Source organism: Ailuropoda melanoleuca, chromosome 14 (genome assembly GCF_002007445.2).
Source record: "Ailuropoda melanoleuca isolate Jingjing chromosome 14, ASM200744v2, whole genome shotgun sequence".
Classification (NCBI taxonomy): domain Eukaryota; kingdom Metazoa; phylum Chordata; class Mammalia; order Carnivora; family Ursidae; genus Ailuropoda; species Ailuropoda melanoleuca.
Window position 1 is genome coordinate 34,093,230 of NC_048231.1, and position 27,201 is coordinate 34,120,430.

The 27,201-nt window shown below is 45.1% G+C and overlaps 1 protein-coding gene across 3 annotated transcripts in view; it reads left to right on the forward strand.

Moving 5' to 3' along the window:
• The window catches only part of AK7 (adenylate kinase 7), a 64,211-nt gene that overhangs the window by 12,042 nt on the left and 24,968 nt on the right, over positions 1-27,201 (forward strand). For all 3 annotated transcript variants that reach the window (XM_034642234.1, XM_034642235.1, XM_034642236.1), the window contains exons 4-8: positions 2,200-2,294; positions 13,503-13,613; positions 23,708-23,788; positions 25,671-25,759; positions 26,490-26,580. In XM_034642234.1, coding sequence (XP_034498125.1) covers positions 2,200-2,294; positions 13,503-13,613; positions 23,708-23,788; positions 25,671-25,759; positions 26,490-26,580 — 467 coding nt within the window. The remainder of the gene's footprint in view (positions 1-2,199; positions 2,295-13,502; positions 13,614-23,707; positions 23,789-25,670; positions 25,760-26,489; positions 26,581-27,201) is intronic.

Sequence of the window (27,201 nt, forward strand, 5' to 3'; positions counted from 1 at the left end):
TAGCCCCAGCCCTCCTGCTGTGACAGATGAGCTGCTCCTCCTCATTGGACCCCCACTGTGCCCCGAGGGTGGGGGGGATCATAATGGTTTCCCAGATTTTGACACCACATCTCCTTTCATGAGCTTTAAAATGGGGTGTGTTATACTGCCTCCTTCTTCATTCTAACGAACAGCTTTAATAATTACGAAAATGTTACCTCTCTATTTGGGGGAAAGGTTTTAACTGTCTTACCTCATTTTTGAGAAGCAGAGTGTGTGTGTCTGCAAGAAAGTACAGTCAGAGGCCCTCAGCCTGTCATCAGGGTCACCTGAGGGGGTGGGGGGGTGTGGGCTTGGTGGGGCTTCGAGAATTTTGTCCTTTTACCTGATGTGCACATTCTTAGATTTGGGATTTATTTTTTGTTTTGGGCTTCTTTGTATGTTTGTTTGTTGTGGGTTTTTTCTGAGATTTTTATTTATTTATTTAAGATAGAGCGAGAGCGAGAAAGAGAGAGAACGAGAGAGAGAACATGAGAGGGGTGGAGGGGCAGAGGGAGAGGGAGAAGCAGGCTCTCCACTGAGCAGGGAGCCTGACACGGAGCTCAGGGTTTGATCCCAGGACCTGGGATCACGACCTGAGCCAAAGACAGGCACTTAACCTACTGAGCCAGGCACCCCTGTTGTGGTGGTTGTCATTGTTGTTATTGTTGTTGTTTGCAGAGGATATGTCTTACTTCTTAATATGTTTTATTAAGTAATTTTAAAATGTTTTAATATAAGAGGCTTCTCCTACCTTTTCACAGATGCTATCAAAGGAGGGCAAGATGACACAGGAGAAGGGAACAAGTATTAGGAATGAGAAAAACCATTTGCATATAAGGATAAAATGTGCTTGTTCACTAGTGAACAAGGAGATGATTTTAGACCCATTAAAATGATCATAAATGAAAGGATAACCCACTTTGAGGAGCTCTAAGTGGGCCGAGCAGTCACAAACTAGGCCAGTCTGAAGCACAGTAGAGCCAAAAGGGTAAAAGGGCAAAATTAAATTGAAGAGGCCATTTTTGTTAATAGAATGAAAATGGAACCAAAATTAACACTTGAGTCAGAGATTAATACGTGGACGTAGTGTTCTCATCCTTAATTCAGTAATGCTTTCGCACCTTAGGGTCGGACTCCACGCATTCATGGGATTCAGGGTATCCGCATTCTGTTGTTTGGCTTCTTTAGGGAATCAGCTCGTGAGACTAAAAATGTACCATGACAACCATGTCATTTAGCTCCTCTGACAATTTAATTAGACCTCCCTTTAGATTTTTTTTCTGGAAAATTATACATCATGAAAAATATTTTAATGGAATCACATGCCGACAGTATTTAAGGAGATTTAATGCTTCAGTGTGTGGAGACCCCCTGCCCCGGGAGGTGACAAACCCTTTAGCAATCCAATGTTCATGCTGCCATCCACCACTGTTCTAAATTCTGATCCCTACAGAGTGTCCGTAATCAGCCATTCCCGCCATACCCGAGGCCCTCCAGCCACGGCCCACAGCACCTGCTGCATAGGCTGCCCCCCACCCAGGCCAGGGGGAGTGGGAAGGGAGGTCACCCCCCCAGATTACTTCCTTCCACAGCGGCGCAAGCGACACAGGACTGCTTTAGGTGAAATCGTAAGGGGGGGGGTCTTACCTTTGGATTTGGGGCCTTTGCAGCCCCAGCCCCACCTTGCTAGGGCCTTCTGCTCTGTTCTCCACGCAGCTGGCTGGCTGTCAGGCATAGCGGAGAAAGCCAGCCTTTGCAACCAGGCTGCCGGGATCGGACTGTGCCCCCCACCTCTCCTCCATAGCTCTGGGCAAACTGCACCCCAGTTCCCCGATCTGTAAAACAGAAATAATAGTAGGACCTATCTCATAACAGTAAAGATGCAGGAAAGGCCGTGAACTGTTCTAGTCCATACCAGCGAGGATCAGTGCTCCCACTGGCCCCCCGTAAAAGTGCAATCACACTGCTACGGGCCAGGAGGCAGAAAGGAGGGTTAGACCTGGGGCTGGGCTCAGTAAAGTTTGGGCGGCTGGAGGGAGAATGCCAAGAACCATGAGGGCAGGGGGACCAGTCGGGGAAGATCAGAGGTGACCCCGTCTTAATTTCAAGTCCCATACATGATGGGGAAAACAAGGTCTTTGTGAATCCAAATAACGGCCCCACTTTCTGGCCCTACAGCACTGCATGAAGAAGTCAGCCACTTTGAGAAGCGCAAGGTGTTTATTTTAGTATCCACGGTGATGACCTGGGCGCGATCCAAACCCCTGGACCCTGTAAGTAGTGCACTAGCTTTTCCTTTTTGTTTTTAAATAAAGCTTTATTTATCTATTTGATAGAGAGAAAGTGAGTGAGAGGGGAGAGGGGCAGAAGGAGAGGGAGAGAGAGAACCCTAAGCCGACTCCCCACGGAGTGAGGAGCCCAACGTGGGGCTCAATTCTGGGACCCAAGATCATGACCTGAGCTGAAATCAAGAGTCAGATGCTCAACCAACTGAGCCACCCAGGTGCCCCTCTACTAGCTTTTCCTTTATGCAGCCTTTCACCCTGAATACCTTGTGATCTGTGTGCGGAGAGAACTTTCTACAGTGCACCATGTATTCTTGCCCTCCTGAACCCTATCCCATAATAAGCATTCAGCAGAAATCACCAACTCTAAGCACACTCAATTCTGAGGGGCCTTACTGTGTTATGTGCCAGTTAGGAAGGAAAAGATAAATGATACCTATTAAACCGTAATCGTGCTTACTTATCACTTAGACTTCTTATCTGAAAAAGCTCTCTTTTAGGAGTATTGAGACCTCTATTTCTGTCATATGCCTTCTCATGCAGAGATGAAAAGGAAAATGGATGCCCCATAGAGCTGTTATAGGAACCCCCAAACCCCTTCATCTTCAGAGGCCAGGTGTGTGACTCACCCCTACCTACTGTCTTTGTCCACACAATAACTCAGTAGGAAAGCTGCCTCGTGTCATTTCCTTCCTTTTCTACAAAGTGCATGGTTATTCCTCTGCAGGAGTGTGGACTTGCAGTCGGTCTTCTGGGGCTGTTGACTTTCTTTACTGATGTCAGATGGACCTTTGCTGTTCTGCCCCAGTGCCTTTGTGCCCGTGAACCACCTTTTCACCCCGGTGCTGAATCACAGAGCAATCTTGTGAAAGACATTTAGAAAGGCAGCTCAATGAACAGGTGCAGTGCCTGATTCCATGAGAAGGGATGACGATATCAGTTGTGCTCAAGGTCACCCAGGCGCCAGCAAGGACTGCGTCAACACTTCCTGGCTGAGCACCTCCGTAAGAATCCACTGATCGATTGCAAGGCACATTCTCACTTCAGAGCTCAGACTGTGGGGAGGGAAGGGCACATGTTAGAATCAATGGAATACATTACTTATCAGGAGGAAATATGTAGGGACTTACCACACATTGCGTCAAAGGCCATTTGTTTGTTTAATTGTCTCTCCCTTGGTGAACTGGGAGATCCTTGAGATCAGAGACCTAAGGTTTTCTGTCCTTTTCTCGTAAAGTTCACTCACCCACTCCATCTGGTTGCCGTCACCTCAACGGCCAAGCTGGTCATTTGACTCCTGTTCTAGTTCCTTCCTTCAGACTGCCCAGTGAAGTGTCTGTTACAAAACCGTCATTGGTCACTTGACTGGCAGCTGGCCTGCCAGACTGTGCTCACTCCTTCAGTTATAAACTAACTCGTACTGAATTCAGCAAGACGGGAGTGTATTGGCTCATAACTGGCGAGTCCGAAGATGGACTTCAGGCACAGCTGGAGCTAGAAGCTTAAACAATGGCCTCAGAGCTCACTAGTCTCTCTCTTCTGTTGCTTCCTTCCTCCTGAGTAGTCTTCATTCTCAGGTAGGCTCCCCTCCTGCTGGCCCCAGCAGCTCCCAGGCTTACCTCCCCAGAGCTTCAGTTCCCTTGTTCACTTTGGTGGTCCCAGGACTGGAATATGCTATGAGTCCAAGTGTTGGGCCTAAACTTGAGCCAGTCACTGTGGCCAGGGGAACACAGAGCTCGGATGGGCCAGGCCTGGGGTTCTATACTCACTTCTAGAGGCAGGCAGGATCAGTCCCTAAACTGCGTGGGCTGAGAGTGGAGAAGAAGTGGGTCCCCCAGAAGAAAATACAGGGAAATGGCGGCCGTGTTAGCTCCTATGTCCTGTGGTACGTCTGTATCCTCTCCCTGTGGTTCTAACTTATATTTCCTTGACAGCTCATGATGGCTTGAAGTGAGGTTTACAAAAGTGTAACTTACGTAGAGTACAGGTGACCCTCTTTCCTGGACACTAATGTGAGTTTTGACAAATGCACACGGTTGTGTAACCACCCCAGCAGTCAAGACAGAGAACCAATTTGGGGGTGTTTCCATCACGCCCCAAAATTCTCTACCCCACACCACACAAAAGCTCACTTCCGGATGGATCATATAATTAAAAGTAAAAGCCAACACTTTGATTTTTTAAGAAAAATTAATAGAACTTAGAGAGGAAGAGCCCTTAAACAGGACCTAGTAATGCTAAATATGACCCCCAAAGTGAATAAAATCAACTGCAGTGGAATGAATGAGGTAGTTATGGATGGAATGATGCTGTGTGTGAGATTTACCTTCAAAATCACCCCGGAGATGAGGAAGTAAATGCAGGGCCAAGAGGAAACCAGATTCGCTATGCAGGAACCCAAATAGAATTTCGAATCGTGCGGAAACATCACACGAACCCAAACTGAAGGGTGTTCTTTTTTTTTTTTTTTAAGATTTTATTTATTTATTCGACAGAGATAGAGACAGCCAGCGAGAGAGGGAACACAAGCAGGGGGAGTGGGAGAGGAAGAAGCAGGCTCATAGCGGAAGAGCCCGATGTGGGGCTCGATCCCATAACGCCGGGATCACGCCCTGAGCCGAAGGCAGACGCTTAACCGCTGTGCCACCCAGGCGCCCCAAGGGTGTTCTATTAGAGAACTAGTCCATATGCTTTTAGAATGGCAATAAAGGACAGAAAACCAAAGCCCTGCTCCAAATAAAGATGAATGAGACATGGCAGTTCCGGGCCAGACGGGATCTTGGGCTGGACCCCCTGCTGGAGGATAAAGTGCTCTAAAGCACATCGCTGGGACAGCTGACAACGTTGGAGGATGGACTGTTGGTTGGATAAAATTTTTTATCAATATTAAATTTCCTGAATTTTATCACCGTACTGTGGTTTCATGGGAGAATGTGCTTAGGAGATATGCACTGAAAAGTTAAGAGAAGAGGGGCACGGTGTATGCAGCCTGCTCTCAAATGGTTTAGAAAGAAAGAAAGAACGTGTGTGTGCTGTGGGGAAATATAATTAGGAGCAATGTCTTCACCCAACCCGGAAAATCCCTCCGCAAGCCAGTAGAGAAAGAAAACAGCTTTATTACTGAACAAGCATTAGAATGGAATGTCATGCACGTTGTGGGCAGTCCGCTAAGAGATTCCAAAGATAGAAGGAAATCTCACCTTTTTCTGTAGCCAAGCAGATTCAGTCCATTGCATACATGTTTCCTGATAAACAATAACTAGTTTTTGAGTAAGGGGCCTTGACAGCGCCATCTGTCACAGATCGTTCGTCCTAGATTCACCTAGTAATTTGGGTGGCCATCTGTGTTAGCTAATTGGGTTTATCCAGAGGAAAAACAAAACTTTCCTATCTTTATGACAGGAGGTAGCTTTGCAGCTGAGAGCAAGGTGTGCAGCAGTTAGGCTCCTGCCTTCCCGCAGAAACTGGAAGACAGGTGCTCTCTCCCTTAATGTTTACATTTCAAAGAGGTATCTCCCAGGTCCTTGAGAAAGACCTTTCTTGGGTAGAAAGCTGGCAAGAGGCTTATTTTGCTTCTTAAAAAAAAAAAACACCTCACTCACTTGGGGCACCTGGGTGGCTCAGTCGGGTAAATGTCTGACTCTTGATTTCAGCCCAGGTCATGATTTCAGGGTCCTGGGACTGAGCCCTGCATCTGGCTCCGAGCTCAGCAGGGAGTTTGCTTGCGATTCTCTCTCTCCCTCTGCCCCTGCTTCCCCCTTCCCCACTTGTGTGCTTGTGCTCTCTCTCTCTCTCAAAGAAATAAATAAATAAAATCTAAAAAAAAAAAAGACACACATTTCAAAGAGACAGAGAAAGAACTTACAAACTTTTTATGAAAGTATAATGCTCTGAGAAAAAAGGATGGGAGAGAAGCCTTTTCCCTCGTCAACAGGGAGAATTAAGCTTCTTATTTTTAATTTGTATTTGTCCTTAAAATATTCATACAAGGGGCGCCTGGGTGGCACAGCTGTTAAGCGTCTGCCTTCGGCTCAGGGCGTGATCCCAGCGTTATGGGATCGAGCCCCACATCAGGCTCCTCCGCTGGGAGCCTGCTTCTTCCTCTCCCACTCCCCCTGCTTGTGTTCCCTCTCTCGCTGGCTGTCTCTCTCTGTCAAATAAATAAAATCTTTAAAAAAAAAAAAGTCTCTAAGCAGTGATGTAATNTACAAATACAAAGAGAGATACAATGAGAAAACAATGTGATGAAATTTTAAAAATTAGTGGATCTGAGGGAAAACAGGTGTAGGAGTTCTCCATATTGTTTTTGCAAACTTCCCGTAAACGTGAGGTTATGTCCATGTAGAAGTTCACAAGTAAGTAAGGTGTAGAGAAGCACGCGGGGAGCAGAAGAAAGAAGAAAGGTGGGATTTCAGCTGTCCCTGCTGTTGTTGTTGTTGCTGCTGTTTTCAGATTTATTTACTTATTTGAGAGACTGAGAGCTGGGGGTGGGGGCGGGGAGGGGCAGAGGGAGAGGGAGAGAGAAACGCAAGCAGAGCGCTGAGCACGGAGCCCCATGCAGAGCTCGATCCCACAACCCTGAGATCAGGACCCTGAAATCAGGACGTGAGCTGAAACCAAGAGTTGGACGCTCAATGGACTGCATCACCCAGGTGTCCCTCAGTCTCCCCTGTTTGAGGCACAGTTGCGTTAATAGTCTAGGGTTTTTGTGCAAGCCACAAGTGACTTGTGATGATGAGTTGAGCTCAGCTAAATTTGTAAGGGCAGGACATGGGAGGATCTGATAAATGTGAGGCCCCAAAATGTGGCTGTCTGTCACCCAGCCCCACACAAATACTGAATAAAGCCATTTGAGTGCAATCCCTTAATGACTTCCTTTAAGGCCTATGACTGCCTCCTTGCCCAGAGATGTTCACCATCCCAGTTGTGCTTATGGTTGGGATAGGAAGGTCGAATATCTGTCCTCAGTGTCTGGTCATAGAGATGACTGGTTCCCCCTTCTCTAGGGAAAAGGGAACAAACTGAGCCCAAGCTGCTCTGAAGGACTGTTTGTCCCCCAAAAATCTAACTGAAGGGTGTGGGGCAGAAGACGACTTTGGCATCAGTGGAAATCAGGGCTTTCAAGTTGCAAGTAACAGAATCTAGCTAGAGTTAGCAGACACAGAAAGAGGACGTTGTTGTAAAGATATAAGCGATGTCTTACAAAAATCCATGGACAGAGAGCCATCAGGCAGTAGACTGGGGAGCTGGGCAGGCCCTGTGCACCTGTCCCCCTGCTCTTCTCTGCTTCTGCCTTCTCATTATCATCCCAGGAAATCTTAACAACGTGGTCCAAGGAAAGTAGGGGTCATTAACAAGATATGTCAAACTGGAAAAAATCATTGTGAACTCATGACTTTAAGAAAGACAGATCTTTGTGGCGCCTGGGTGGCACAGTTGTTAAGCATCTGCCTTCGGCTCAGGGTGTGATCCCAGCATTCTGGGATCGAGCCCCACATCAGGCTCCTCCGCTGGGAGCCTGCTTCTTCCTCTCCCACTCCCCCTGCTTGTGTTCCCTCTCTCGCTGGCTGTCTCTCTCTGTCAAATAAATAAATAAAATCTTTAAAAAAAAAAAAAGACAGATCTTCAGCTCTGTCATTATGAAAAAATGGCAGCCCTCCTGGGCCTCCCTGAGGCACAATTGTTCATCCCTAACGCCACTTTTTGGTGCACTAGCTCCAGGACACTACGGAAGGTACTGGATTTGTGTTTCGGGTCAGTAAAAACCTGGGTAAGCCTGGAACGTATCTTGGGTGCTAGGAAGCTAAGACATTTTCAGAGATGCCATGGGCAGTGCTGAGAGTCCAAGGAGGGCTCCCCAGCAGCCCAGTGGTGAAGGGTGAGCGTCAGGAAAATAATTTTGCATGCTGGGCATTTCCCACTGCCCTTTCAGATCCAGTCTCCACTTTTCTCCACCCTGCTCTGGACTGACAGGCTAGGTCAGCAAGCGAGCTTGCCCTCTCCTGCCCACTGGGTTTGATTTTATTTATTTCTTAGAGAATGAGAGAGTGAGAGCAAGCACGAGCAGGGGGAGCAGCAGGCAGAGGGAGAGGGAGAAGCAGACTCCCTGCTGAGCAAGGAGCCTGATGCGGGACTCGATCCCAGAACCCTGAGATCATGACCTAAGCCAAAGGCAAATGCTTAACCTACTGAGCCACCCAGGTGTCCCAATAATGCCGTTTTTAAACTCTCCTCAAATTACCCACTTTGTCCTGCTAAGACGCCGACTGACACATTGTGGTTAACTGAAATCCATCGAGTTGGTGAAAAGCCATGACTTCATTATACAACTCAAAAGAGAAAGGTGAGCTTGGATTGGTGTAGACACTGCTGGTCCCCTGGCACCCACCCTCCTCCTCCGTCTTCCTTGCCAGCAGAGTCCTGATTTGCTCAGTGGCCGAGCTGCCCATGAGAGCCAGGGAAAGGGGACGCTATCCCCAGCTCCAGGGGGAAAGCCTTATGAATCCAAATGAACCATGATGGCCCCATTTCTCTCATCAATGATGAGCTAAGCGGCAGGCATGAAAGCTAATTCCAGAACGCCAGGGAGTAACAGCCAAACCCCAGACACATAGAATGTCTTAGCCATGGTGAAAATTTATTCCTTACTCGTATGCAACATATGACAGGTGTTCTTGATGAATGAGTAAGTGTCCTCCCAACTCTGATCCGGGACCCAGGTTCCTCCCACTGGATGGCTTGACCATATTCCAGAGTGGCCTCCAGAACCATTATGCAAATCTACATCAAGCCTGGGAACTCGGGGTAGAAGGCACAAAAGATCACGCACGGGAAGCTTTCCAAGCCAGGCGTGAAAGACATGTGCATCCCTTCCTAAATCCCTTTGACTAAAACCCAGTCACGTGGCCACACCCAACTGCAAGAGAGCCCGGGATATGTCATCTAGCTCTGCACCCAGGAAATCAGCGTGGTCCAGGCATTGGCACAGAGAGAAGTCTGCCAGGAAACCTCTGTGAAGGGCTCGTCTCTGATTAGACGATGCAACCTTCTTCTCTCTGGGGATACTGTCCCCTCGGACATGACACTTGGAACTAACTGCTGCTGTCAGTCTTGCTAGGAGCCTGAAGAGGGAGGGCACACCCAGAGGGAGAGAGAGCCGAGAGAGCATCAGAGAAGCAGAGAAGCCCATCACAGGGCACCTGGAGCTACCCTGGCTCTTTTGCGTTGTTTTGTTTTAAGGAGGCCCCACACCCAACACGGAGCCCAACATGGGGCTTGAACTCACAACTGTGAGATCGAGACCTGAGCCAAGATCAAGAGCCAGACACTTACCAACTGAGCCATTCAGGTGCCCCTGGAGCCACCCTGCTTCTGATGTTATTTTGGGGAGATAATCAATCCCATCATTGTTGAGGCCATTTTGAATTTAGTTTTCTGTTCTTTGTAGCCAAAAGCATCCAAACGGATACAAAACTGTATACAGGGCATTTATTTATTTTGTTTATTTTTATTTATTTTTACTTATATTTTTTATTGTGTTCAGTTAGCCACCATATAGTACATCATTAGTTTTTGACGTAGTGTTCAGTGATTCATTAGTTGTGTATGACACCTAGTGCTCGTCACAACACGTCCCCTCCTTAATACCCATCACCCAGTTACCCCATCCCCCTACCCTCCGGCATTTTTTAATACAAAAGAAGGGTAAATATAATAGAATATTTTCATTTGTATTTGTTTTAATAAGTGGGAGAATCTTAATACTTATGGGGCCTTTTTCTTTAGTATCTGTTTTATTTTTTTAAGACTTTTTAATTTTTAAAAAAAATTTATTTACCTGAGAGAGAGAGAGAAAGTGAGACAGAGGCAGAGGGGAAGCAGAGTGGGACTCGATCCCAGGACCCTGGGATCATGACCTGAGCCGAAGGCAGGCGCTTAACCAGCTGAGCCACCCAGGCACCCCTAGTATCCGTTTTAGAAGGATAGCTATGTGTTTGCTTTCTTATGTGTGAGTCAAAAGCGGTGACCGTTACTCAGCCACAGAGCTCGGAGGAGAAAAGACTCGTGTGCTCTGATAGTCCCGTGGAAGGTCCAGCAGGTGTGCCACACAAGCAGTCAAACACAGTGACCAGTGGAAAAGCAGGCCCAACACCGTAGTACAAGACAACAGATTTCACCCAAACAGAAAGGGGAGGACCACTCTGCAGAGTCAGTTCTTCACCTCCCGGAAGGATGAAGCCCCTAAGCAAGCTGACTGAGCGTAGTGAGATGTTACCAAGGCAGGCTAAGTTTCCAGGATTGCTTCCAGCCACCACTGTGTGACAACCAAAGATCATGGATACAACGCCGACAAAAAGTTGACTCATCATTTATTGGAAAAGCACAGATGCAAATAGTTACCAGGAACTAAAACCTCTATGAAAGAAACAGGATCAAAATATACTTCATTTGTCGTCTATTAGTAACAAGTGACATTTAAGGACTAGAGGGAACACATCCCAGCAACCAGTAGCGAAGGTTCCTAGTGTGCAAGCCAGGTCTCTCTCCGAACCCGGCATCGGGATGACAACTCAGAACCTGCAGCCCAGGCTGGTTCCCATGGACGGGCAACAGCGCAGCTGGCCAGGGAGACGGCGAGCTTCCTTGCCCCTCAGTCCTGGGCTCAGAATGTCAAGGAAGAGGTTGACTGGCCATCAAAACCTGTGGCCAGAGAACCAGAGCACTGGGGATGTGACCATCTCTGCTGCAGCCACGAGGATGGAAGGTGAGGCAAATCCTAGAAGAGGGGTGCTGGGCACCCAGGGAGCCCAGGAGGGCCCATCAGGCAGGCTGCCCCCCACCATCATGACAGCCAGGGCTCTGGAGATGGACTCAATCCATCCCAAAGGCAAAGCCAATTACACTGTTGCCAGACCCTATGTGAGTAGGATCCCCAGATCTGGCAAATGCAGATACAGGATGCCCAGTTAAATTTGGATTTTAGAGAAACCGTGAATAATGTTTAGCATAAGTATATCCCATGGAGGGTATTTAAGACATACTTACACTGAGAAATTTTTTGTTTGTTTATCTGAAATTCAAATTTAGCTGGCTGTCCTGTATTTTTCTCTGGCAATCCTCCGTGTGAGCCACTGGGCATACTTTAGAGGTCAGCTAATCACGTAACAGGTGCTCATTGAGTGTCTACCACAGACCCAGAACTGAGGTGGGTTAGCTTGATCTTCTCCTGACTCTCCCCCAGTCTCCCTCCCACAGCAATACCATCATTCCAGCTGCTCCAGCCTCAGTCCCTGCCACCCACCAGCCAAACCATCAGTACATTGTGCTAACTCATCACCCAAAACGTGGCGGAATCCGTCTTGCTCTCTTTGTATTCATGGCGACATTCTAGCCCAAGCCTTGGCCTTTACCACCCCCCACTACAAAAGCAGCCTGGTAACTGGTGCCTGCCATCACCTCCTTCCAATCCAATCTTTAAGGAACAGCCTAAGTGATCCTGTGAAAATACAATTCAGATCATGTTTTAGTTCTGTTTAAAATGCTCAAAACCCTTCAATGCCTTCTTACCCTCTTAGACTAAATGTAAATTTCTCAACATGGTCCACAAGCCCTGATCAACTGGCTATTGCCTGCCTTGTCCTCTACCAATTCCCAGCTTTGCTTTGGTCCTTTGGGCCCTTCCTGCCAATAATTGTGCCACTTCTGGTCCTCATCCTAGTGTTTTTGCTGTCTCTCTGATTCATTCCATGTAAACCCAGTACTCAGATGCTTTGGATTGATTATTGAACGTGGACCACTGTGATGTGGTTGAAAGGCTCCTTATTGAACCTTGTGTTTTAAAACTACCCCACCAACTACTAGGACCTCTATGTATGGATGGGTCAGGGGAAGTCACTCTGTACCGTGAGTCTCAATTTCTTCCTTTGATTTTCTGTAAGTTTTCATTTCCTTGTTCTGGAAGGATCCTTCCATGGGTCCACCCTCACAAGAGGGTGAGCTGTGGAGGGAATCAATCAACATGATATGCCGCTTAGTGGACTGTGGAGAAATGTTTCTCATCCTTGATTCCCAATGCAAATTGATATTTCGCCTTATCTGACAGAAACTTGCATGTGGAATGCTTTTTTTAATAGAAGGTTGATTTAAGAGGAAAGGGCAAAGTGGAAAAGAGAAAAAAAAACCCACAAGTTAGGTTAAAACATGAAACTATGTATGTTGCAAGAACTATTAAAAAATGGGTTATTAAAAAAAAAAAGAAATGGGTTGTTTTATTTACCCAAAGGATACAAACATAGTGATCCGAAGGGGCACCTGCACCCAATGTTCATAGCAGCCATGTCCACAACAGCCAAACTGTGGAAAGAGCCCAGATGTCCATCGACAGATGAATGGATAAAGACTATGTGGTCTATATATATATAATCGAATATTTTTTTAAGACTTTTTATTTATTTATTCGACAGAGATAGAGACAGCCAGCGAGAGAGGGAACACAAGCAGGNGATGTGGTCTATATATATAATGGAATATTATTCAGCCATCAAAAAGAATGAAATCTTGCCATTTGCAACAACGTGGATGAAACTAGAGGGTATTATGCTAAGCTCAACAAGTCAATCAGAGAAAGACAATTATCATATGATTTCACTCATACATGGAATTTAAGAAACAAAACAGGATCATAGGGGAAGGGAGGGAAAAATAAAATAAGATGAAATCAGAGAGGGAGACAAACCATGAGAGTCTTAACTCTAGGAAACAAACTGAAGGTTTGGGGGTGGAGGATGGGAGTCGGGGAGGGGGTAACTGGGTGACGGACATTAAGAAGGACACGTGATGTGATGAGTACTGGGTGTTATATGCAACTGATGAATCCCTGAACTCTACCTCTGAAACTAATAATAAGCTATATGTTAATTAATTGAATTTAAACAAAATAAAAATTTTTTAAAAGAAATGGGTTATTTTATATCTTTAAAAGACATTTAAATTTTTTATTTTGCCTAAGGTAAGTATAAATGATACCATTTGGCTAGCTAAAACATTTTCAAGGGAGTTGAATCACTGGGAAAAGTAAGCAGTAGCTTTTCAAATGCTTTGAACTCTCTGGAACACAGTCGAGCCAGCATTTGGGGCTTAGAAGTTTTATGTAGCTCTAAGTTTTATGTCTCAGGTTTGGCTTTTTGTCCTTCATAGGATGATTCTGAGATTCCATTTACTGAAGAGGATTATCGAAGAAGAAAACACCATCCAAATTTCCTGGACCACATAAATGCTGAAAAAATGGTTCTCAAATTTGGAAAAAATGTAAGTCTGGAGTAGTAAAGCAGCTAGGGTGAGAGAAGTCCTTTCTGAGGCAGCGCTCGGTGCACACGGCCAGGGCTGGGCTGTTCCACGTGTATCTCAACTTCTTACACGTCTCTGTGTCTAGTCTCCTTGTCCTTATACCCACAGATCTCTGAGCTTCAGGCTTACCCCAAGATGGGCTGTCCTTTGGTTCTGGTCCCGGTGTTGGTCCAGCCCACTAAGTTGACAGCCTTGTGTTAGGGCCCCAGGAGAGCTCAAGCTCTCGCCCACTAAGGTGTGGGTCCAAAGAGTCCCTTAGCCCAGAAGAGACAAATAACTCAGAGTCCAAGCGGGAAGGTGGGGAGCCACATTTGCCCCTTTTCCAGAATCTCTCATCTGATTCTTATACCAGAAAAGTGTGTATTAACCTTACCCTACAGATCTGGAGATGAAGCCTTCCAGAAGTTAAGTAACTAGGGGTGCCTGAGTAGCGCAGTCGTTAAGCGTCTGCCTTTGGCTCAGGGCGTGATCTCGGCGTTATGGGATCGAGCCCCACATCAGGCTCCTCCGCTATGAGCCCTGCTTCTTCCTCTCCCACTCCCCTGCTGTGTTCCCTCTCTAGCTGGCTGTCTCTCTGTTACATAAATAAATAAAATCTTAAAAAAAAAAAAAGAAGTTAAGTAACTAGCTTAAGGTCACATAATTAGGATTTGCTGAGCACCGTCCTGAGCACTTCTTGGCCTTGTCGGATCCACTCCGTACAGCAGTGGTGTCGTATATATACATAATTATCCTCATTTCACAGATGTGGGCGCTGTGGGGAAGAGGTACCAAGTGGTAGAGCTGTGGTTCAACCTCAGATCCATCCGACCACAAAGACAGCAGGGCTTATTTTTATTTTATTTTTTCTGGATTCCAAACCTCCATCATTCAATAGGGTTGATCTGGACGCGGGCGCGGTCACGGTCACGGTCACCTGCTATTATGATATACCTATGGCTATAGCGGCTGAGAACCTCTTGTGACACTAACAGCTTCTTAGACTTCTGGTGCAGCAAAATTTATCATTTTGACACATAGATATTGTAAAACCATCGTATTTCCTTTCTTTTGTCAAAATAATGGTAGGAATGCCCTGGTGATGAATGAGTTTTCTACACCTAAGGATTATTGAAGGTTTGCTCACTATATGCCAGGCGCTATGCTAAGTGTTTTACTTACGGTAGTTCACGTAATCCTCGTGTATCTCAGTAACCCTCAAAATTCTGTGAATCAAGGGCTATTATCATTATCCTCGTTTAGCTTATGTAGAACTTATATAGAACCCCCAAACCTCTGAAGGTTCCATCCACTACGTTTTTCCCATGAGCAGAGAACCCACTGTAGGTGTATGTAATCATGGCTCTAAGGTGACACCTTGTGGTCTCAGAGGATATTACTATGGGAACTTAGTCCCCACCTTCTGTCCTATTAAAACAAAAACTTTTTTTTTTTTTTACTTTGGCAATACAAACACTGCAAGTGTAAAATATTTGAAGCAAATAACTGTGGGATTCGGAATTCTAGCCCCTTTTCTACCCATTAATTGATGACCTTCGCTAAGTCATTAAAGTTTGGGAGTTAAAATAAATGAATAAAGGCACTAGACTACACAGGTCTAAATTTCTTCCAGTTCCAAATCTGGTGAGTATATTATTTTATTAAGCATTCAGCATTGCCCCAGATAGAGAATCAATGACTTCTTGATCAATTATGTTCAATTATCTAGATGAGAACACATGATCACACACACACAAATAACTCATGTGGCTGATAGTCTAAAGTGGAGAAATCTTATCATTTTAAAATCTGTTTTAATATCTGTTTTCTTATAAAAACATTAAATTTGTCTCATGCTGTAAATAGTACAATCAAAACTTTATTTTAAAAATATATTATTTGGGGGGCATCTGGGTGGCTCAGTTGGTCAAACTCTTGATCTCAGCTCAGGTCTTGATCTCAGGGTTATGAGTTCAAGCCCCGAATTGTGTGGCTTGGAATCAAGGTAATGCTGGCCTTGTAGAATGAGTTTGGAAGTTTTCCTTCCATTTCTATTTTTTGTAATAGCTTGGGAAGATTAGTATTTTCTCTTCTTTAAATGTTTGGTAAAATTCCCATGGGAAGCCTCTGGCCTCAGACTTTTGGTTTTTGGGAGATTTTTGAGTACTGATTCAATTTCTTTGCTGGTTATGGGTCTGTTCAAATTTTCTGTTTCTTCCTGTTTCAGTTTTGGTAGTTTGTATATTTCTAGGAATTTATCCATTTCTTCCAGATTGCCCAGTTTGCTGGCATATAACTTTTCATAATATTCTCTTATAGCTGTTTGTATATCTGTGATGTTGGTTGTGATCTCTCCTCTTTCATTCATGATTTTATTTTCTTGGGTCCTTTCTCTGTTCTATTTGATAAGTCTGGCTAGGGGGTTATCAATTTTATTAATTCTTTCAAAGAACCATCTCTTAGTTTCATTGATTTGTTCTACTGGGTTTGTTTCTATATCATTTATTTCTGCTCTAATTTTTATTATTTCCCTTCTTATGCTGGCTTTAGGCTTTATTTGCAGTTCCTTTCCTAGCTCCTTTAGGTGTAAGGTTACGTTGTGTATTTGAGACTTTTCTTGCTTTTTGAGGTAAGCCTATATTGCTATATACTTCCCTTTTAGGACTGCCTTTGCTACATCCCAAAGATTTTGGACTGTTGTGTTTTCATTTTCATTTGCTTCCGTGTATTTATTCATTTATTTATTTATTTCTTTGGATTTCCTGGTTAACCCATTCATTCTTTAGTAGGATGTTCTTTAACCTCCGTGTATTTGTGGTCTTTCCAAATTTTTCCTTGTGGTTGACTTCAGATTTCATAGCATTGTGGTTTGAAAATATGCATGGCATGATCTCAATCTTTTTGTACTTATTGAGGGCTGATTTGTGACCCAGTATGTGATCTATTCTGGAGAATGTTCCATGTGCACTCAAAAAAAAAAATGTGTATTCTGCTGCTTTAGGATGAAATGCTCTGAATATATCTGTTAAGTCCATCTGGTCCAGTGTATTATTCAAAGCCATTGCTTCCTTGTTGATCTTCTGCTTACATGATCTGTCCCTTGTTGTAATGGGGTGTTAAAGTCCCCTACCGTTATGGTATTTTTATCAATGAGTTTCTTTATGTTTGGTATTAATTAATTTATATATTTAGCTGCTCCNATGTCTCTCTCTCTGTCAAATAAATAAATAAAAATATTTTTTAAAAATTTGTTTTTAAAGCTAGTTTGTCTGATATAAGTATGGCTACTCAATCTTTCTTTTGATGTCCATTAGCATGATAGATGTTTCTCCACCCCCACACTTTCAATCTGGATGTGTGTTGAGGTCCAAAATGAGTCTCTTATAAGCAGCATGTAGATGGGTCTTGGTTTTTTATCCATTCTGATACCCTGTGTCTTTTGATTAGAGCATTTAGTCCGTTTATATTCAGAGTAATTATTGATAGGTAAGCATTGACTGCCATTGTAATACCTGTAAAGTCACTGTTTCTGGAGATTTTTCTCTGTTTTCTTTGTTGCTTTTGGTCTTTCGTTCCCACTCAAAAGGGTTCCCTTTAATATTTCTTGCAGGGCTGGTTTAGTGGTCACGAACTCCTTTAGTTCTTCTTTGTCTGGGAAACTCTTTATCTTTCCTTCTATTCTGAATGACAGCCTTGCTGGATAAAGTATTATTGGCTGCATATTTTTCTCCTTCAGCATGTTGCATATACCCTACCACTCTCTTCCGGACTACCGGGTTTCAGTGGAGAGATCTACTGCTAACCTGATTTGTCTTCCCTTGTGGGTTAGGGATTTCTTTTCCCTTGCTGCTTTCAGGATTCTTTCCTTTTTAAAGATTGATTAACGGCTTGATTGATTTAAGAGAGAGAGAGAGAGAACACAGAAGGAGAGGGAGAAGCACACTCCCCACTGAGCAAGGGGCCCAGTGCAGGGCTTGATCTTAGGACCTGAGCTGAAGGCAGATGCCTAACTGACTGAGCCACCCATGTGCCCCACAAGTCTTTCTTTAACTATATTTTGCAGACTTTACTATGATATGTCTTGGTGTTGGCCAGCTTTTATTGAATTCGGTGGGAGTTCTCTGTGCCTTCTGGATTTGGATGTCTGTGTCCTTCCCCATACTAGGGAAGTTTCCAGCTATAATTTGCTCGAACAAACCTTCTGCTCCTTTTTCTCTTCATTTTCTGGGATTCCTATGATACAAATGTTATTACACTTTATGGAGTTTCGGAGTTTTCTAAGTCTACATTCATGATCCAATACATTTCTTTCCCTCTTCTTTTCAGCTTCATTATTTTCCACAAATTTTATCTTCTATATCACTTGTTTGTTCCTCTTCTTTTCCCATCCTTGTTGTCATTGCATCCAGTTGGCTTTGCGTGTTGGTTACAATATTTTTTATTTTGGCCCCTCTGTGGTGTCTACTGGCCCAGCTAGTATCCTTATAATTGTTATTTTAAATTCTGGCTCAGGCATATTACTTACATCTGTTTTGATTAGATCTCTGGCCATGACCCCTTCATGTCCTTTCTTTTGGAGTGAATTCCTCTGTCTTGTCATTTTGTCTAGGTCAGTGTGTGTGTGTGTGTGTGTGTGTGTGTGTGTGTGTGTGTGTGTGTTAGGAAAGCTTGTTATATTTCCTGCTCCTGAGAGTAATGGCTATATTAAGAAGAGATCCTATACTCTCCAGGGCCTGGTGCTTCAGCAAGTGTTTCAGGCTCTGCACTGTTTGCTGCTCCTTTCCTCAGATCAGTCCTCTGCAGAGTTTCTCCTGCAGTGGGGATTGTTTGGACCTTGTCCACAGTGTGGTAAGTTTTAACTAGGTGTGTTTTGGTTTGCTTGTTAAGACACTAGATCCTATTTCTCATAGAGCTGAATCTTTGCAACACTCTATGATCAGTAGACTTGGTGTGAGTGACGGCTTTGTGCTGGTCCTCTCAGAGAGGGGCCTGCTGCACTGGTTCTCAGACTGACTTGCCCAAGTAAAGATGCACCTGCAGGATGCAGGGGGTGGGGCTTGGCTTAATCAGCTCCAGCCTCCACTGGGGGGCACCGGGTTTCTCAATGAGGTCTGTCCATGCTGATGGGGGGAGAGTAATGGCACCACCCCCCTCTGTCACCCCCAGTAGGGGAGTTCACACCCACTGCTGTTCAGGAAGCCCCCACAAAAGAACAAATCATCTCCCCCCTTGTGTCCCTGGCTTCTATCAGATCCCTACCTTCACCCTGTCTGCGTCCAAGCTGTCTGCCTGCTAGGCAGCACAGTACTCCTGTGTTTTATCTCAGGTACACAGCTGGGTTTCAAAACTCCGAATCTTGGGCACCAGGTGCACATGGACCTGTGCTGATCCTCCAGGGGAGGGTCTCCCTGCACTGTGGCCAGTGCACAGAAAAGCGGTCACACAACCATGCAGCAGTTTGGGGTTTATAGTAAAGTGCAGCAAAAAGCCAGCACCAAGGTATACTGCCCTCAGCAGGTGTCTCTGTTCCTCTGCTAATGGACCAGGCAGCACGTTGGTGCCTTCCAGCTTTTTTGTCCCTGGAGAGGCTGTGCCACGACTATCATTCCCAAATGCACTCCAAGAAGGAGCACACTGTCTCCCAGCATGACCCAGGGGATCCTCAGACCACAGTGCCCATACCCTCCTTCCACGCAGGGGCACTGCTATGCCCACCAGGCTCCACCCAGCAGTGGCGCCAACTTCTAAATCTTCAGACTTTGGGCTCCAATGCTTGTAAAAACTTGCAAGAATCAGCCATTCTCGTTTTCCCAGTCAGTGGTTTTAGGGAAGTGTTTCTCTTGTGCAATCCCCTGCATCCTGCTTTCTCTCTGTGTGTCTCTCTCTCCACTCTCCGAGATCAAGGCTCCCTCCTTTCTACAGCACCCGTGATTCTTTCCTCCCTGGAATCATGTCTCTGCACCTCCTACCTTCCACAATGTGGCTTCTTTTGTCTGTCTAGTTCTGCAGCTTGTTCTCTCGGCATTCAGATTGAGTTCTTGGGTGTTTGGAATGATATGATATTTATCTAGCTGTGTTCGAGGGACAGGGCAAGCATAGGGTCCCCTACTGCTCTGCCATCTTAACTCCTTCTCCGTGTCATTTTTTGGTTCATTTTTCACTGAATTGCTTTTTGGTAGAGAATGTGGTCTGGGTGGTGAGATGCTTTGCTACATAGTACACGGCCAGTGTTGTTTTTATTTTAAATTCCATGCAGACTTGAAAAACCTGTGTTTTTCAAACCTGTGTGCAGTTTCCATATATGTCTACTTAGGTCAAGTTTCTTAATGGTGTTTTGCGTATCTTACTAGTCTGGGGTCTCCTGAATCTATCAATTACTAAGAGAGGTATACTAAAAAATCTCCCACTATGGAGTAAATGTATCCATATTTCCTTGAAATTATGTTAGATTTTTGCCTTTTTTCATTTCAAGGCACAGTCCTGTAACACCTTCACAGTGTTAGACATTGTCGGAATGAAACTATAAAATCATTTTTCTCTTAACAATTGGGAGCAGAACAATATCTCTGGCCAGGTCCACAGCTTTCCAGACTGTTCTCAAGTATTAATGGAGTCTTTTCTAGTTCTTACAAAGGCTCAGACAGGTTTAATACTAAAGTCATGAGTCTGTCATTTAATTTTCAACTTCTCTCCTGCCAGCTCAGCCTGACTCAGGCTCAGATGAATGCAGGAGGGAGGGAGGCTAAGACGTGATCAGATCTCCTCTTTTCTCCACCTTAGTTGACTCCCTTCTCTCCTGTTCTCTGTTCCTTGCTCTGCCACCAGCCTATTCTTTTTTTTTTTTTTTTTAAGATTTTATCTATTTATTTGTCAGAGAGAGAGAGAGAGCACAAGCAGGGAGAGCGGCAGGCAGAGGGAGAAGCAGGCTCCCCGCTGAGCAAGGAGCCCGATGTGGGACTAGATCCCAGGACCCTGAAATCATGACCTGAGCCGAAGGCAGACACTTAACCAACTGAGCCACCCAGGCATCCCCCTCCCTATTCTTTATCATTATCATCACTCTCCTGATCATCTTGTTCTTTTCCTTTGTTTCTCATTTCTTGATTTTTTTTCATCATTATAACCATATTTATTTCATAATCTCTACTAATTTATTTTCTGAAGGCAATGCAAGGCTGATTTCATTCGTGGTGGATTGTTCCCTCGTCAGTTTTATAATTTTGGCTTGTGAGCTCATCTTTAGGAAGGTCTTTTAGTATAAAGTTTCTATTATAATCGTATTTTCTTGTGATTTCTGGAAGTCCAGCTGTAAAAATAATCCTGTAATTCAACATGGTTTTTTAAAAATAGCATCTCTTAAATTGTCAATATCCATTTCGTTATAACTCATCACCCCTAAAAACCTCATATAAATGAATTCTTAGGGAAAAGTGGGCTAGTGCAAAGTGTATCTTCCAAAAGTGCTGCTATAAAAGTCTCAAATATATTCAGGGATCAGATGCCTTCAAGACTCGTGTTGGTCAGTGTGAAATGGGAATTCACAATGGGAATATGTCTTACAGTTTGTAATTGGCTTGACAGTCAATGTTGTGCCCTCAAACCAGCACTCATCTGCTACAATGAGGTCACCACCCTTGCCCCAGCTGTTGTCCCTTTACTGGGGTTTTAAAGGACAGGGGAGGTCCCTGGGTCGGGGTAGAGGGAGCTTTGTATTTGCCTCTCTGAACTGCCCCAAGAGTCTCACTGCCTAAAATGCTTTTTATGTTAATATTTGGTTCTGGAATCCCTAGATTAAGCAGATAATTTAAATGTGAAAGACAAACCATTGAGAAGTACAAGGCCAAGGTTAAAATTCTCAAGGGAGCCTTGGCTAGGTTTGATACCATTCCTTGTCACCTTCTTCTGCCACAGGGTGGACTTTTTCTAATTCACCCTTTTGCTGTGGATGAACCCTTCATATTGCAGCCCAACTCCTAACCTCACCAGGTCGAGTGCTTTTTCTCCTCTTTCTGCATGGATTTTAAAACCCACACTCCTAGACTATGAGATGCTCAGCTTCCCAGGGCACCCACACTGTCCACTCTTCACCACTCTTGTTTTCACTTCTGTTTTTGGTGCCTAAAGATAGCTCTTATGTCCTTGAGAATTCTGTCATCCTAGAAGGATATTAGTGGCATTTTATCTGACATTTCTAGGTATTTGCACTAGGATGTTTTAGATTTTTTTAATCTACCACGGATTACCGGGAGCAGAAGAGAAACTCATTTACCTGATAAAGGTTCTCAATTCCAACATGTATGCTTGTGCACTCTGGGAGGGGTTTCCCACAACACCAGGTAATTCTTGGGCACCTGCCGGCTGTCCTACATTTCAACTCAATTCTGATACTATCTTCCTAGAAAGTAGCATCAGATCTCGCAGGCTTAGGGCTCAGTCCTATGAGTCTGTCCCCTGCTTCCCTCCCCAGTTGTGTTGTGGGGTCGTTGAGCGCTACAGGCAAGAAAGAATTCTTAAGACATTGTATGGTACAACTGAGTAAGTTTATTTAAATAGCACAGGGACAGGACCTGTGGGCAGAAAGGGCTGCACTTTTGCTGTATGAAGCTGGTGGCTATATGCTTAGTGTTCAAGGGGGAGGGAACGTGCAGGGGGTATGAGATCATAAAAGTTCCTTTGAATTTGTGCTTGTAAAACTACTTTTGCAAGATTTCTCTGGTGCTTATCATTTAGTTTCATATTAACCATCAGTGAAATATACGGGCAGTTATGAGACCCTTTAAGGATGTAGCAACCAAGGGGCATCTGAGTGGCTCCGTTGGTTAAGCTCTCAGGTCTTGATCTCACGGTTTTAAGTTCAAGACCTGTGTTGGGCTCCATGCTGGGCGTGGAGCCTACTTAAAGAAAAAGGAATGTAGCAACCGGTACATATTTGATCCTTACCAAAACTATGCAGGCTAGGTCAGCCTCCTGGGCTAAATGTGGACATTTTTCTCCTTCTATTCCTCATCAGTTGCAAGCCCAGTCTGTCACCTGTGCTTCTGACCAACCCTTACAGGTTGGAGATTCCAATGACCCCTCCTACCTCCCGAAGCCTCGGGTTTGATTAGTTTGCTAATAGTGGCTCACAGAAATCAGAAAAACATTTTACTTACTAGATTACCAGTTTGTTATAAAAGAATATAACTCAGGAGTAGCCAGATGGAAGAGAAGCATAGGGCAAGGTTCAGGGAAAGGCATGGAGCTTCTCCGCTCTCCCCAAATCTCCACATGTTCACCAACCCAGAAGCTCTCCAAACCTTCTCCTTTTGAGTTTTGTTTTTTTTTTTTAAAGATTTATTTATTTATGTGACAGAGAGACAGCCAGCGAGAGAGGGAACACAGCAGGGGGAGGGAACACAGCTCCAATGGAGGAGCCCGATGTGGGACTCAATCCCAGAACACCGGGATCACGCCCTGAGCCGAAGGCAGACGCTTAACAACTGCGCTACCCAGGCGCCCCTCATTTTGGGTTTTTATGGAGTCTTCATCATGTTTGAGTAAATCACAGGCCGTTGATCTCCACCCCCCACCCCTCCCTGGAGATGGCAGGGAAGCTGGAAGCTGGCAGTCAACCCACATCTTCAGGTTGGGTCCTGAAGTCACCTGATTAACGTAACAAAAGACACCTATCTCTCTGTTTGCTTGGAAATTCCCATAGTTCTAGGAACTCAGTGCCAGATATGGAGATGAAGACCAAATATGTATTTCTTATTATGAATCACAATATCACACCTTATATTGCGGCCCATTACTAAAAACTCCCTGTGTATGTCCACCTCTCCTATTGGGTAAGTAAAGATCATCATGGAAGGATGCATTTTTATATCTCCCCTTTTCTGTAGGTGCCAGCATAATGCATGCAGGTATTAAGTCTTCACAGATAATTATCTCTGGCTTTCATTTCATTAAAAGTCCCAAATAAATTTCAGTAGTGGTCAGATCCATTCATACAGGACTCATTTTAACCACTAAAATAATCTGGTTTGGTATGATTAATAATATTACATTTAGCTTTTTTCCTCTCCTTTATCTAATAGGCCAAAAAATTCGCAACTTACGTGGTTGCTGCTGGACTTCAGTACGGAGTGGAAGGTGGCATCTTACATTATTTTTTTAAGGTATGACTTTTCAGTGTCTATGAGGGTTTTTTAAAAAGCGTTTTACAGTAAGGTTATGCAATTAGAAGATTTTTTTTCTTTCTCTATTTTTCTTTCCTATGATTGGCAACGTGTATTTACCAATCTCAGAACAATAAGGAAAAAGAGGCATCTCCCTTCATTCATGAGACAGACATTGATGCCTACCATGTGCCGGAAGCCATTGTAGATTTGGGGAATCTGATACTGTAACAATAAAGTCCCTGTATTTGTGGAACTTGCATTCCAGTGGGCTGGAGGAGGAGAGCAAGAGTTCACATAGAGGATTTCAGGTGTTGAAAAATAAGATGGAAAGCAACAAAACAGAGGAAGATAGAGAGCCAGCGGTAGAATTGGGAGGTTCTATCTTGAATATGGTGGTCTGGGAAGGCCTTTCCCATGATATGACATTGAGCAGAAAGTGACAAGGGAGCTGGATACTTAGCTTTCTGGGGGAAAGGCAGTAGGAACTGTAAGTGCGAAGCCCTGAGGCAGAAATGTGTGGGTTGTATTAAGGAACAACAAACAGATGCGTGTAGCCGATGGACAGGAGAATGATGGGCAGACAGGTCCTTTTGTCCTTGTCTGTTCTCAGCTGCTCTTCACCACCTGACCACCGAATGTTGGCTTTTTCGGGTTCTGGCAGAGGGAGAGGGGGAGAGAGAATCTCAAGCAGACCCCACACTGAGTGCAGAGCCCAACAAAGGGGTCGATCTCATGACCCTGAGATGACAAGTTGAAACCAAGAGTCAGATGCTTAACTGACTTTGCGACCCTGGCACCCCCATCTTGTCTTCCCTATCTATCTTCTTCCTGGGTTGATCTGTCCATTTCCATGACTGGTGCCAATGACTCTCAAATGTCAGTTTTTTCAGCAGGGCTCGCTCCTGAGTCCTAGCTCTGTGAATCTGGCTGCCTATTTGGCACCTCACTTTGAATGTTTCGCAAACCTGCTGTTCCTCGAGGACCCCATCTCAGAAAATGAGACCTTCTTCCACCCAGCTGCACCAACCAGAATCCAGCTCCTCCCTCGTTCTCATCTGTCACAAAATTTCCCAGTACCATAAAGCCAACCTCCTCAGGATCTCCTCTCCAACCCCACTCCCCCAGCCCCCCAAGCACAGGCTAGGTAGGGTAGACGTCTCTTGTCCACATGACTGTCCTGGCCTCCACCTCCCAATTTAGACTCTTACTTCCCATCATTCCTTCACGAGGCAACAAAAGCAAATCTAATGATGTTACTTCACTGCTTAAAACCATTCAATGGTTTCCCAAAGTCCGAAATATCTTACAAGATCCAGCGGTCACCTCTTTCACTCTTTAAAAGCAATATAAAATAATCTAGTACCTGGCAGCTAAACAGTATCCAGACTGTCTATTTCTTTATTGCAATACTTCCAAACTCAGGGAAAAGACAAGGGTTTGGACTCTGAAGATCAGGGTTCAAATCCAGACTGGTGACTCATCAGATGTTTTATCTACTAAGCATTTCATCTTTGAATTGATAACAATTACCCCTGGGCTATGGGGGTAATTTTAGACTTTCATTCTCATTTTTTTGTGAGAATGGAGGTGTCATGTATGTGAAAGCATTTCCTTTCTGTGTAGACACCGTGCAGATGACGACTGAAGATAGCCCACGAGACTGTAGATTTCCAGAAAAGTATTTCAGCCTGAGGTTACAGTTTCTCTTAATAGGATTTGATCAGCAACTAAATCTCATCAGAACTCATTTTCAAAACATCCCCTTTAGGTGATGACATCGTCAGACAGCTAGGTCTTTTGGATGCCCCTGACTCTGGCTGTGCGTGAGCTCTGATAGTTACATACAACCAGGGGAAAATAGCTTTTGCTTTCCTTTCAGAGCGCTTGGTTGGGTGAGGTCCCTGCGTTACCTGTGTTTGGAGATGGAACAAATGTAATTCCAGCAATTCATGTTCTGGATCTAGCAGGGTAAGTGTTCTCCTAGCGCTAGGACTTCCCTGGAAGTAATTGACTAATGTGTCTGTGTTTAAGTGAGCACTTAGTGAGCACTACCAAGCGCTAAGACCCTTACATGTGTCACTGTATTCGTTCTTGACAGCAACCCTATGCACAAGGTCTGGTTATTGTCTCTGTTTTGTGTCTGGTGGAATAGTGTCCACCATCTAAAAGTGCCAGGAAAGCCCATAGCACACTCTTCACCCAGAGGTAGGCTCTCCAAAACGTTGGAAGTCATGATTCATACCGGGGTAGGAAATCGTAGTCCCCTCACTGCCTCTTCCTGCCACGTGGCTCCCCTAAGAGAGGCAGGCTTCTCCAGATCTCGCCTGGTCTGTGGACACCCCTCCCCAAAGCACTGTTGAGAAACTCACAGGAGCCGCCAGGTGAGCAGACTTCATGAACCCGAAGTCCTGCCGGGGGTCAGGTGCACTTTGCAGCACACTGGTGAAGCTGGAACTGGACGGATTGGCCTTGAAATCCTGGCCTTTCTACTTTCCCCGGTGGCTCTTCAGCCTGACACACCTCACTTGACCTTCCCAGCTTCCCCATCTGTAGAGATCATCGTCCCACCCCTGACCGTGTTGGAGATGAAGTGAGATACTGCCTGGCCCCCCCAGGGGGCGGTGGTTGGTGAGCCTCTACTTGACTCCATCTCTTTTGCTTTTTCCCCTTGGTGATGGTGCTTCCCGGTGGGCTGCAGAGTGATACAAAACATCATAGACCATGTGCCGAAGCTTCATTACCTGGTTGCTGTGGACGAGTCTGTTCATACCCTGGAAGACTTGGTCAAGGTACAACCGTTCCATCCCATATTTGATTGCATTTCTTGAACTGTTTTACCCCTATAGTATAGCGATGGAATCAGGTGTGCTAAAAAGACTGGGGACTCCCCAAATGGAATATCCTTAAAACCACAGTCACAATCGGCGTCTGCAGTGCATGTGTTGGGAAATTTACAATCAAGATGGCCTTCCTCTCGTCTGTGCACGGAAGGGAGTAGGAGAGGCCACCTGCGGCCAAGACACACAGGAATCCCACAGGGGGTTACGAAAATGTGTCCTGGACACTTGCCCCAAAGTGCTGATATGGTCAGGTTCCCCAAACCTACTGGCGGCTTCCAGGGGCTCTAAGTCGTGGGGGCTGTCTCTCCAGTCCAGGCCACCTGTCACCTTGTAGCCCAGCTAGCGCAGGGAGTGTGGGCTTCCCCTGACCTCCCCCTACTCGTCTTTTTTTTTTTTTTTTAAGATTTTATTTATTTATTTGACAGGGAGAGACAGCCAGCGAAAGAGGGAACACAAGCAGGGGAGTGGGAGAGGAAGAAGCAGGCTCCCAGCAGAGGAGCCTGATGTGGGGCTCGATTCCAGAACGCTGGGATCACACCCTGAGTCCAAGGCAGACGCTTAACGACTGCG